General features: G+C 39.0%; 1 protein-coding gene across 10 annotated transcripts in view; it reads right to left on the minus strand.

The window, feature by feature from the left end:
- cacnb2.S (calcium channel, voltage-dependent, beta 2 subunit S homeolog) overlaps positions 1–14,164 on the minus strand; it is a 186,561-nt gene that overhangs the window by 9,286 nt on the left and 163,111 nt on the right. For 7 of the 10 annotated variants that reach the window (XM_041567429.1, XM_041567430.1, XM_041567435.1 and 4 more), the window contains 4 exons: positions 10,528–10,664; positions 7,405–7,485; positions 5,380–5,438; positions 2,681–2,790 (listed from right to left, as the gene is read on the minus strand). In XM_041567429.1, the coding sequence (XP_041423363.1) occupies positions 2,681–2,790; positions 5,380–5,438; positions 7,405–7,485; positions 10,528–10,664 (387 nt within the window). Of the gene's footprint in view, positions 1–2,680; positions 2,791–5,379; positions 5,439–7,404; positions 7,486–10,362; positions 10,383–10,527; positions 10,665–14,164 lie in introns of all 10 variants that reach the window. The other 3 variants (XM_041567433.1, XM_041567434.1, XM_041567437.1) reach the window with 1 other exon arrangement.

A 14,164-nucleotide genomic window follows, 5' to 3' on the forward strand; every position in this document is an offset into this window, starting at 1 on the left:
AGAGGAAATAGTTCATCACTAAATAAACCTGAGCTCCATCACTGCTTTAACCATTGCTGCTGGTTCAGTTGGCATGAAAGGTAACAACCTGATAGGCTGGAGGTACTATTTACACATGACCGTGTAGTATCTGTGATATTACTGTAACAGCAGCCATGGCTGAAAAGCTGTAGGACCTCATGCTTGGACCATGCCAGTGGTCAATTAGGCAGCACAGAGCGCAAAAAAGATATTACTGATAAATAAAAAAATATTTAAGCACCAGTTTCCACCAAGACAAGCTGAATTAATCGCCAATATCTGCACGTGTGTTGGCCATATTTATCTTGAAAATGTATTATTCAATTATAACTATTGATCAGTGCTGATGACCAACACCCATCAATTCCAGTGTTCATAAAACACGAAGAAAAAAAAAATATAGGGACCTGGCAGAAGAAAATATACAGGGAAGAATACTCAGTGATACGGGCTGTCTTTATAGCATATAGTACTTCTATTGGTCACTTCACAAACACAGAACAAAAAAACACGTCAAGCACACGGCAACGGAATGGATTACATACCCAATGCATCTGTGATGGTATGGCATTAGTAAAGAGAAGAATGGAATAAACCAAAAACGTTGTGGGGAAAAAGGAGGGGAAAATAAATGGATCAAAACACGAGCGAGGTATTGGGGACCATACATTATTGTATAGATAACATATAGCAAATATGGAGAATCTGATGAAATGATAATGGTTACTTTGTAATAAAGAAAGCGAGGCTATTTTTACACAATTTGTGGATTTATGGGATCTGACATGTTGTGTTTCATAAACAGAATTCATTTCCCATCTTCTCTTAAACACTCGATACAAGGACAGGGGATGATATATCAAACATTGAACGTCCAGTTTTAATCTCCCATTTAGAACAGCAACTAGCTTTCACCCATTTAACTCAGTGCAAGTCCCTCCCTATGCATTCACCCCAATCATCACCCAAATCCTCACCAGTGATATTGCTCATTATAACAGCCAATCAAATGCTTTGTTTTCTAACTTTTAGATGACTGTTGAAATCTAATTGCTGATGATTGAATGTGGCTAAAATGCCATATTTTATATACTGAATTTATTGCCCCAGCCTAAAGTTTCAGCATTTCAATAGCAGCAATGACCCAGGACTTCAAACTTGTCACATGGAGGTGACCATCTTGGAAAGTGTCTGTGACACTCACATGCTCAGTGGGCTCTGAGCAGCTATTGAGAAGCTAAGCTTAGGGGTCGTCACTAATTATCCAGCAGAAAATGAGGTTGTCCTGTAATATAAGCTGATGCTACAGGGCTGATTATTAAATTCTGATGCTAATTGCACTGGTTTCTGTGCTGCCATGTAGTAATTATCTCTAATAATTACTAATCAGCCTTATATTGTGACATTTCTATTCTATGTGTACTGTATATTGTGAGTGAGTCCCTAAGCTCAGTAAGTGACAGCAGCACAGAGCATGTGCAGTGAATCAGCAGAAAAGAAGATTGGGAGCTACTGGGGCATCTTTGGAGACGTTTACGGCTAAAGGGCTGTGGTTGCTTTGGACTAGTACACAAGCCCAAAACATAATGTACACCATATTGATGTACTTCTTAAATTAGGCTTTAGCTCTCCTTTAAAGGAGAAGGAATACCATTTTACAATTGGGTGCCAAAAGTTAGGAACCCCCAAGTGAAAATAGCTGGCTTTCTCGTTAAAGTTCGGCTTTTCGCTCTTCTGAGCATGGGCAGCCACGAGAAGACCCGGAAGAAGCAAGAAGAGGATCTCTCTGTGGTGTTCGCTAGAAGAACCCCAGGCCGCTAAACATAAACATGAACTTACTGCACCAGAAGCCTAATAAAACAAATTTATGATTTATGTTTTCAAAGTTGGCCGCAGGGGGTTATCATCTTGTAACTTTGTTAAACATCTTTGCAAGACCAAGACCCTGCACATGCTCATTGTGGTATGGGCTTTATTTTGGAGATCAAGCTTAGAAAATCGTCATAAATTATCAAAACAGCACAAGTCAAATAATATCTGCCAGAAGCTGATACAGCAAGACTGATTAATAATCAGAATATACAGACTACACTGGCTCTGCGGATACAAATCGCTACACAGTCGCTGGCTGCTCTACAGGGAAACAAACAAAGCTGCTCAAGTTCTGGGAAGTAAGGTGGGGGGATCCCCCCTGCCATTTGAAAGTATGATTGTTTCCCTGCAGAGCAGTTAGGGACTGTCTGAAGTTTCCTATCCACAGCAGTCAGAGCAAGTAAAACAAAGGGGGAATTTCACTGCATACAGTCAGGTTTCACATTTTTTATTTAAAGTATATTGAGATAGATTTATTTTTCCTTAATAACAGTAAAAATTTGATTTTTTTTCCTTTACATCCCCTTTAAGTACCAGATAGGCTTATAGAGAAAACAAGAAAATGCTAATTGGAATTTTTCCAGACTGGGGCCTGTGCTCTCCATGAGATCCTAGGGTACTATGGCAGAGCAGCCTGACCTTTCATTCTCCAAGCAACACAAATAAGGTATCTCCAATACTTGCATTCTCCACTGTAACAATAGCACTAAGGTGGGTGGCAGTGGAAATTTCCATGGAATGGGTTAATAGGAAAATCATGTTCTTATTGGGGTCTTATTGGTCTTACCAAAGCTTGATCTTGTATTAGACCTTTCTATGATCGCATGTTTACTGGGGTTATTTAACACAGAGCGTTTGGCTAGCGAGATGTCCGCCGTGACTCGGGTGATGGATATTCTGCAAAGAGATGAATACAGGGAAGTCAGAACACTGAATAAAGTTGCACTGAGAGCTCACATTGAGGCCGGCAAAGGCCCATACTTTATAATGTAAAGAAGAAATTCTTTCCACTTCCCTTCAAAGCAACACTTAATGGAATCTGATTTCGTCTCTGCAGATTTTGTAATCTAATGCTTGGTCACATCGGTTTCATCCAAGCCTTTTGATATATTCCAATTTATACAAGTCCCTGAGCCACTGAAGGAACCACTTCATTTTTAAAGGCGAGATCTAATTGACAGTTGCAGGAGGATGGAATACTAACATTTGTTTAAGTAGCCAGTTCTCTTTCCCACGGCGACCTTTCAGATGCATTCTACCTGATGTACTCCAGAGCAGCACAAGCACTTGTTCAGAACACTACAGGAATGCCAAATCTTTAGGGAATGTTCATTAAGCAGTGGAAAAAATGTGAACAACCTTAAAGTTTCCTGTAATCAATCTGCACTTTTCTGTGTCTATGTCTGTGTGTGTGTGAGCGTGGTGCCTTGCTTCTTCATTGACTCTGAAATTTAGGGGCCTATTTATTAAACCTCACATTTTTTGGTTGAGGTTTTAAAGGGGAAAAACTCATTTTTAGTGGAAAAAAATAAACTCGAATTTTTCAAGATTTTTTTATGCTTGTGAAGTTGCTAAAAATTTGAATCAGAAAATACTCCAGCTAAAACCTATTGAAATCATGTAGAATTAAATTAGGGATGCACCGAATCCACTATTTTGGATTCGGTCGAACCCCCGAATGCTTAACGAAGGATTTGGCCGAATACCGCACCGAATCCTAATTTGCATATGAAAATTAGGGGTGGAAAGGGGAAAACATATTTTATTTCCTTGTTTTTTGACAAAAAGTCACGCGCTTTCCCTCTCCACCCCTAATTTGCATATGCAAATTAGGATTCGGTTTGGCCAGACAGAAGGATTCGGCCGAATCCAAATCCTGCTGAAAAAGGCCGAATCCTGGCCAAATCCAGAACTAAATCCTGGATTCGGTGCATCCCTAAATGAAATCATGGAGAAGTCAATGGCAGGTGGTCCCTTTAACAATTGGAAAAAATTTTTTACCTTCAGGATTCTCAATAGTTATTCGCTGTTTGCGCTGGTTTTCTCTCGATAATCCGACAAGAGAAAACAACTCGAAAAAGTCTTACAATTCGAGTGTCAATTTCAAAGTCACACAGTTTGATTTGTCTCAACTTTTTCTAGCACCGATTTTTTTATAATAATTATTGGTAAATTAAGAAGTCAATGGCAGATGGTCCCATGGACTTCTAATCATGTAGAAGTTAATGACAGATAGTTCCTTTAAAGGTGAAGTCAAGTCTAAAATAGAATAATGCTAGAAATGCTGTATTTTGTATACTAAACATAAACATTAACTTACTGCACCACAAGCCTAATCAAACAAACGATTTAAGTTGGCCACAGGGGGTAACCATCTTGTAACTTTGTTAAACATCTTTGCAAGACCAAGACTGTGCACATGCTCAGTGTGGTCTGGGCTGCTTAGGGATCGTCATAAATTATCAAAACAGCACAAGTCAAATAAAATCTGCCAGAAGCCAATACAGTAAGACTGATTAATAATCAGAATATACAGACTGCACTGGGTCCTGTGTTGTCATGTAATCTAATGTGAATTTTATAGTTTTTGTATTGTTTGATACAAACTTTCTCCAAATCTGCAGAACCAGTGGCTGTTGCAAAATAATCCTCCAAATAGAAAGTTTATCTGTTGAAATTTGGCTCCATGATCTTTTTCCCTGCAGCTGGAGTTGTAAACAGTAAAGGGATTGTAAAGCCAAAATAAAATCCAATACAAATCTCTACACAGTCGCCAACTGCTCTACAGGGAAACAAACAAAGCTGCTTGAGTTCTGCATGGCTGGGAAGTAAGGCGTAAGGAGATAGGTTTCTTTTTCATTAAAGAAAGTAAAAATGGGATTTTATTTTTTTGCCTTTACATGCCCTTTAACAATTGGAACATTTTTTTACCTTCAGGATTCTCAATATTTTCAGGCTGTTTGCACTGGCTTTCTTACGATACTCCGAAAAATTTGAGTTTTTCGGCCGTGAACTCGAAAAAGTCAAGTGTCAATTTGAAAAAGTCACACGGTTTGATTTGTTGCATGTTGAATGAGAATAATTTGGTAAATTAAGGGGATTCGGGTTGAGGAGATTTTGATTTTTTTGATTGATAAAAAGTCGAGTTATAATAAATAGACCTCCAAATGTCAAAACAGGTTACAAAAAAATAAATGAGGAGACAATTATGGTTTCTAGAAAATGGAGACTATTCAGATGAATGGTCTTCAGCACAAACCTATCCACGTCTAAACGAAAAAGCTTGCCAAAATTCAAGTAGCACACAGCTGCCAATCAGCATACAGCATTCACTGGTCTACTGTTTGAAAACAAACAATTCTGAAACCTCGTTTCAAACAGCAAAGCAACAAACCTGAATATTATTATTAGATGAAAATAATATATAGAAATTTCCACCATTATTTTCAATCATAACACACAAAGAAAGTTCTTTTTGGCACTCACCTTCCTTCAAATCTGTGTTTTAAAAAATCAAATAATGCTTTTTGCATCATATCTGTCACCTGAAAAGAGAGGAAAAACCAAACCAAATGATTTATAGTACTTCATGCTTTTAGAATCTAAGATAGGGATGGTCAACCTATTGGAGCGCCTATGGAGCAAGGCACATGAGCAAATTTCAACCGTGACCTTCGCACGTTGCATTTAACCTCCAGTTGGTACAGCATTCTTGATTATTGGAAACATTGCACCGTACAGAGAGAACCACATTCTGGCAATGCACATGCCATCATGAAACACTTTCAGCCAAATTGTACATACCCCCCATAGCTGTCCATATGTGCAACAGACATTCCTAACAGTAATTACAATCATCGTGTGTTCAAGCATCATGTCTCAGGATGGGAAGGGAACCTTGTAGCCTCTAACTATTCCATTATTGTTTGGAAAGGTTTTCTCGCTGTCTCTCTCTTTAAACAGTGCTACAAAGGTCATAAATATTTTTTTTTGCTTATGAAAGGAAAGACAAAACAATACTAACACTGATCCAACAAGGACACAGTCTTCGCGGGTTTCCAAGTGATCCAGCAGTATAAAAAAATCTTTCTCAAGCGTCAAATTACTGTATATATTATTGCCCTATTGAGTGTGGTTGTTATCAGACACTATCAACTTAAGTACTGTAATACTAGGGACCTCTCAGGCTTTGTTTTTTTAAGTCTAAGAGTCAAATGTTAGATGATGTCCATCATTGGCAGATATCATAGTTCATGGACCTTAACTAGATCAGCACTGGAACTTGGCGTGATTCAGCAAGGTTTTATTACAAGCACAGTAGTAATGGATCAATACTTTATTATTTAAATCCTTTGTATTTGCCTTAGATGGGAGAGCATCATTATTTTCTACTTTTGACTTCACCTAGCTCCTGTGGTCATTGAGGCTAAAATTGTAGTCATATCATAGTTGATATTATCACTTTTGTTCAGTGCTCTTAATGTGTTATGGTGTCCTTACTGGAAGGTATCAGAGGGTATGGATAGTGGGGCAAATTCACTAAGATTCGTAGTTGTGCCAGGCGCAACTTCGCCGCGCTTCGCCACACTTCTCCAGGCGTAGTTTCGCCAGCGCTCCGCAAATTCAGGGGTAGCGTAAGATTGCGAAGTTGCGCTAGCGTTGATTCGCTAAGTGAAGCGAAGTTACGCTAGCGAAGGTTAATTTGCATACGGCGCCAAATTCAAATTTCAATGGAGGAATATGTATCAGCACTACAAATGCCTAGAAAACCTTCAAAACATCAAATAAAAATGTTATTTTGCCCTACACATGTGCCCACTGTATAGGTAAGTTGCCATGAGTCAGGAAATGTAGGGGGGAAGGAGGGGAGCCCCAAAAATGTTTTCGATCTTTTTCAGCCTATCACCCATAATGTAGAAAACACGCCAGTGTTTTTTCGGACTTAGAAAAAATTTTGACTTTTTTTGAAACAATCCCTATCTACTCTATTGCACTTCGCCTGGTCTGAGGTGGCGAAGGAAGTCTGGCGTAAAAGGTAGCGTTCAGTACACTGCGCGCGTTAGTGAATTTGCTTAGTTACGTCCGTAGCGAAAATTCGCCAGGCGTAAGGGTGCGAAGTAACACTAGCGAATCTACGCCAGCGTTCGTTAGTGAATTTGCGCAGTAACGAAAATGCCAAACGCTAGCGAAGTAACGCTAGCGTTCGGCGCTTCGGCGCTTAGTGAATTTGCCCCCATAACTCTCTTAGGATATCTATAAATATCAATGTATAGTCCTTTATTGGACCAGCATGTGTCATTTTACAAATTGCCGATGGCTAGCACATCATTAGGATTTAAGCTTTTCCATATCTAGTATCTATCCATAAACTAGAAAGATGACAACTAATGACCAGCCAGTCTCATAAATAAAAAGGTTCAACAACTACAGTTAAAGTTCATCAAGGTTAAAACATAAGGTTGAACATTTAACAAATAATTTCACGTGGATGTTAGTTCTGGTGTGGCTTACCTCATATCCTTTTAAGGAAGGCCCCACTAAAACTACAGGTCTCATGGAAGGCACTACATCATAAGGAGGGATGTGCTCTGTCTGTTCAAAGAGAGAACCAAATTAGCCTTGGTTTTCAACATGATTAAAAGCAGCTGATGTTAGTTCTAACTATAGTCAGAAATGGAAAACCAAATATCTGCCCCTAATACTAATATTCTAATCTACTAACTCATAATTGCCATTCACATCATGGTGGCTTATCTATGTGTCATCATCTTAGTGACAATGTAGTTCTCTACATAGGATATCATTGGTTAGTTGAGGGAAATAGGGCACGGCTGTTCATGTCCAAAATGGCAGGTCCCATTGTTTAATTTACACACCCCTTAAATTTGAATCTTGAGGTTGAAGGCTGGACTAGAAAGATATATTAGCAACAGGGAAAGTCATTGGGAGTCCATGCTGTGGCCCATCAGCATTAGCTGTCAGAAGGATGATAGCTTTTTCAGTTCACCAAAGGCCAAAGGGCCATTGCCGGGTATTCCTAATACATACTGAAAATATTCACCTACCGTCTAATAAAATATTATGTCCTTTGTATGTTTTACCTATGCTTTCCCTTAAGGTTCCCTAAGATACTGGTGAGTCTGAGAAATTGTCTCCTCTGACCTATACAAAGACCAGCAAACTCTTACTTCATAGTTGCTAGGCTGGCACAAAACTGGACCATCAAGAATTAAGTGGTGCAGTTAAAAGTATCATTTAATTCAGTGAAAAAACATTACAACAAGAATAATAGCCTTAAGCGTTTTGTGCCAAAAGGATGCACTTACTCATAGGCTATAAAAAGACCTGATAATATTAAAATAAAGTAATTGTCTGAGAGCTTAGATTAACATATCAACTAAACAGTGGGCCTAGGCGTTATATCCAAGTTGTCCAATTGGAAGCCTGGGGACTTGATGTAGCCCTATCAGAGATTCTTAAGTCACTGGCTGTGCTGAACACTTGATATAATTAATATTCAGCTCACTACTAGCAAAACAATTGTGAGTTATGTTATTATGTGCAGTTTCCCCAAGTGTAATGATCCAAAATCCATCTTAAAGAGAAAGGGTTAGTATAAAACATAAATTTTAATCCATAAATGGCAATCCACAACGGTTAAGATCAATGACATTTTTCACACAACAGTTTGAGACAGAAAAAACATCAGTTATGAAAGAAGAACAAAAAACGGACAACAGTAACTACCAACACAAAATGTAATTGAAGCACAAAAAGCAATACAAGGAAATAACATAATCAGCTTGTTTGGTCCACTGTTGGGTACTTGCCATATAACTGACATCATGACCAGAGAACATCTGATTTATACAGTGCTTTCATATCCTCGCACAAGTTATGTTGTATAAAACACGTGCTGCACAAACCATTTGGCTTCCAGAGACATTAAACATGTCACTTTCAGAAGGGACCTTACACTCAAGAGACAATCCATTTCCGTCTCTATGATATCATTAACACGTCTTATTTAGAATGGGGCCAGGTCTCAAGCTACAATACACATGGCAGTGAGTGCTTGGGAAGCTGACAGCTAGGCTTCATGCAGTGGGCTACATTAGGAACGGCATCCATTCATATTCTAAACTTTGTTTTTGATCCCTGCTTTATCTATTCTATATATCGATTCTATGTACCCGTTTCTATTGCTGAAACTCTGCTTGGACACATAACTGCTAAAGATTTTTGTAGGCGGTGGAAAGCAGGTACGGGATCAGTTATCAAGAAACCTGTTATGCAGAAAGTTGTCTTTTATTAATGTAAAGGTATGAAGATCCAAATTAAAATCCCTCAGATCCCGAGCACTCGGGATAACATGTCCCATACCTTTAATATGATGGAGGGACCTGGTGCACACATAACCTGACACGTTTCTTGCTGAGAGCACAAAATGCGTCAGGCTATGTATTTTTAACATCCTACTTATTAAAAGTGTATTTATTTAGCTACGTTTGGAGATGTCTCTTAGGGGTATATTTATCAAAGAGTGAAGTTAATAGTGAAATTCCGCCACTAGAGTGAAATTCCACCACTCTCCATTCATTTCTATGGGATTTTTATAGGCATATTTATCAAAGGGTGAACTTTCACTCTTACCCATTGATAAATACGCCTTTCAAAATCCCATAAAAATGAATTGAGAGATGCGGAATTTCACTCTAGTGGCGGAACTTCACTCTTTGATAAATTTACCCCTTAGAGTGCCTGCTTCACAGCTATATAAAAACAATAGAAATCCACTGAATTTCCAAAAATAAGCAATTAGAATGATTATATTGGTGTACCCTATTTTCTGTTCCTACTTTTAAAACCAGTAATGCTTGGTGATACTTCATTTATATGGACAAGAGGAGAAAACTCACATTAAAAGGCTAGAACATGCCTCCTGTATTCCATTGCTCTTGCCCCTCAGCAAAGGTTGTACCTAGTGGATTAGAAGGATGAAACTAGCTACTGTATATGTTTAACATGAGGTTTACTCATTAAAGCCTTATGTAAGATAAAATGCTATGAAGAGGCAGGCATAGCATGCACTTCAAGACCGCAGGCATGTTGGTCAATAGAAGTTCAACGCCTACAGCTGGTAAGGCTTCTACCTCACAATTCAGAGATAATTATCAATGAGTATTATGAGAAAGCTAGGTCTAATCTGATGTCTTGAATAAGACGTTCCAAGCCATAATGTACTGTCAATTATTCATGCCATTTAAATTAAGGAGATGCACGCGAGGGTTGGGTGTCGCAACCTGAGACAGCAACAAATGCCGTGCAAGTAAATATCTTGACGTCGGGTGGCGAAACCCACTGGGATCTCTGAAACCTCTGGCATTGACGACCAGAAGTGCAGAAAGTCTAGTGCTGCTTATGATGTCAGTGGCAAGATCAACATGGTTGAGGTCAATATGAACTTACCGATTTTTGCTTCTGTTTAGCTACAAGCAGCGTGGAAAAGAGACAAAGAACAACAAGGCATGCATGTTATTGACTTCTCAAGAGACACAGACTTTTAACAGGACTTGTAATGAGACACAGAGCGGTTGAGCAGCTGTACACGTGGCTTTGCAGGAGGCTGGTTACCTTCTTAAAAAAGGGCATTCTTTTCTCTTTGGAGTGGGGCGATGTTAGACTGTTTGCACTGGGTTTAGGGGAGCGATGGTTGGCTGGAGGAATGTCAAGCTCTTCTGCCTCTAAGCCAGTGGCATCTAAGTCTATAGCTATATACAGACAAATCATGTAACATGATCAGAAGAAACATGGTAAGGAAGAAATTAGAGCCAAAACACAAAATAATCAACGGTTAGGCTTAAAGTTCAGCAACAAAGAGCGAGACTCAAGATGAAGATCTATGGCTGTGCTTTTAAACTATAAAGGTAAAAAAAGACAACTCTATGAATATTATTCCTGTTCACCTTTTGTTCATTTCATCATTCAGATTAAAAATGGCAGGAGCAGTTAGAATCACATTGCAGTTTGGCAAGTGCTACAGTGATGGAGGACAGGTAAATTCTCACTGAGGGTTATTCACTATATGCCGGGCAACCTTCCATTCCCTGCTGCCTTGTGCATCTTTAAACGTGCAGGTTAGGGAGCACTGGCAGCTGCAGCCCATAATGGAGCCCTGTACTTAAAGGAGAAGGAATGCTACCAAATCAGTTTATTGACAATAGATTAGCCACAATAGTGCAAGCTATGACACAATTTTTATTCTGCAGAATGCTTTACCATACCAAAGTAAAAAGCTCAAGAAGCTCTCTGTTTGTTTAGGATAGCAGCTGCCATATTAGCTTGGTGTGACATTTCTTCCTGCCTGAGTCTCTCCCTGTTCACTCATAACTCTGGGCTCAGATTACAGCAGGGAGGGGAGGAGAGAGGGGGGAAAGGGAGGGGGAGAGAAAGAGAGGAGCAAACTGAGCATGCTCAAGCCCTAACCCTGGAGGTTTATGCTGAAAACAGGAAGTCTGATACAGAAGTCCATGAGTACACAATAGAAGGAAAGAAATGCTGTGTTTCTTTTGACAGAGGACTCGGAGCAGCATTACTTTGAGGGTTTACTGGTGTATTTATATAGACCTTTCTGATAAATCTTACTTCATTTTAGCCTTTCCTTCTCCTTTAATGCTTGCCATATGCCAGGTAGTAAGGATAGAGCTCCCTTGTGCCCACCATCACTGCACTCTGTACCTTTCACTAGATTTCCAATCTCTACAAGGTGCAGAGCACACCCAGACCCCGGACAAAGCACTAAGGGGTTGAAAGCTATTTTTTCCATGATTCCAAAATGTCATGCTTTACATTAGCATGACTAAATTATCACCTTTGTTAGTCAGAGTGAAAAAACAATACAAAATATGTATAAGCACTTGAATGGTAACAGTTCATTGGCCTCTGGGTTGATCGGTTGTGTACCAAAAAGTATTGACCATACATATTTGCACTGCAATGTTTATGTTCATTTAGATTACCATTAGTCACCAGTCAATGGCACAATGGCAAATCCTTCTGCTCAGCTGGATTGTAAAGTGATGCATCATGGAACACAAAACATCTCATCAGAACATGAATCCTACCCCAAATTAGTTGGATATACAGGTATATTTTATAGTAACACCTTTGACATCTTACTTGTGATCCTTTCCCAACAAACAACAATGCAAACCATGCACAGCATATTAAGTACTTTAATAAATAATTCTGATGGTATATTGTATTTTATGCACGAAATACTTACATATCATTCAAGTCTAAATCTGCAGATATAGATGTAAGCGGCTCTACTACTTGTAAAAGTGAGAATTATGGGAAATCACTCTCGTATATCTAAATACTCAATAGGCTGTGCCCTTCTCTTTTTAATAGGGATGCACCGAATCCACTTTTTTGGATTCGGCCGAACCCCCGAATCCTTTGCAAAAGATTCGACCGAACCGAATCCGAACCCTAATTTGCATATGCAAATTAGGGATGGGAAGGGGAAAACATTTTTTACTTCCTTGTTTTGTGACAAAAAGTCATGTGAATTCCCTCCCGCCCCTAATTTACATATGCAAATTAGGATTCGGATTCGGTTCGGCCGGGCAGAAGGATTCGGCCGAATCCGAATCCTGCTGAAAAAGGCCGAATCCCAAACCGAATCCTGGATTCGGTGCATCCCTACTTTTTAATGGATCACAAAGGAAAGATAAATCATATTGATTCTGACTTTGTAGAGCAGTGATCCACAACCAGTGGCTCTCATGCAGCATTTTGCTCCCAGTGGCCCCAAAGCAGGTTCTTATTTTTCAATTTCTGGCTTGGGGGCAAGTACTGGTTGCATAAAAACAAGATTTACAGCCAAGCAGAGCCTCCTGCAAGCTGCCAGTCCCTATAGGGGCTCAATCAATGCCCTTATTTGGCAACCCCAGGAACTTTTTTCATGCTTTTGTTGAAACTCTTTTTTTACATCTCAGTGTGGCTCACAGGTAAAAACAAATGTTGGGGACGCCTGATATAGAGCATGTGAATCCTTGTGCAAAACAATTTCACAAATGAACTATGTATAGAATCTTTCTAATCTATAGAAAGATTCCTATCTTTTGAGACCTTAAATCAGTGATCCCCAACCAGTAGCTCGTGAGCAACATGTTGCTCTCCAACCCCTTGGATGTTGCTCCCAGTGGCCTCAAAGCAGGTGCTTATTTTTGAATTCCAGGCTTGGAGGCAAGTTTTGGTTGTATAAAAACCAGGTGTACTGTCAAACAGAACCTTAATGTAGGTTGACAATACACATAGGGGCTACCAAATGGCCAATCACAGCACTTATTTGGAACCCCAAGAAAATTTTTAATGCTTGTGTTGCTCCCCAACTCCTTTTACTTCTGAATGTTGCTCACGGGTTCAAAAGGTTGGGGATCCCTGCCTTAAATGGATAACCCCCCCAATAAAATTTAGGGATACAGTTTTTATGTCACTGTTACAAAACACTGAACACTCAGTAAAGAAACAGACAAATTAGTTGCAAATTTGATTTAAGCCTATAGGCAATTGTAGTGATCTATTACATTATTATATTAGGGGGCAGATCTATATTAGGGGGGCAGATTTATTAAGGGTCGAATTGAAAATTCAAATTTTCGTGTTTCTATATGTACAAAACTGTCAAATTTGATTAGGGACTTATCCAAACTCGATTCGAGTTTTTTATTAAAATTCTAATTCAATTTTCAAAATTTGTGTAATTATGTAGTCTTGCATTAAAAAAACTTTGATCACAGCAGCTTTTGCTCTCTGAGTGCTCTCCTCACCCTTTATCTAAAGTTTTAAAAAATGTATCATACTCTTTAAGAATTCGAATCTAACTATTCGCCACCTAAAATTGCTGAATTACTGTATAAGTCAATGGGAGAGGTCCAGTGAACAATTTGGAGTTGTTTGCAGCCGTCCTGACATTAACCGAATTCGATTCATGTTTTTGGGTCGGTAAAATTTGTCCGAGTTTTCAGTATTCAATTTTTAAAGTAAATCTGCCCCAATGAAATTTCGAGTGAAAATCAAATTCATGTAAGTTACAAAAAAAAAAACTCACATGAATTAAAAATTTGGAATCATAATAAATGTGCCTCTAGGTGTATGTTAATGGGCTGGGGCTTAAAAGCTCACTGCTTTCTCACTAGAGCCTCTGAGTTAAGGGTAAGTACACTGTTGGTCTTACACTGTAATAATTAGCCTTGTATTATCA

This window comes from Xenopus laevis, chromosome 6S (assembly GCF_017654675.1).
Source record: "Xenopus laevis strain J_2021 chromosome 6S, Xenopus_laevis_v10.1, whole genome shotgun sequence".
Classification (NCBI taxonomy): domain Eukaryota; kingdom Metazoa; phylum Chordata; class Amphibia; order Anura; family Pipidae; genus Xenopus; species Xenopus laevis.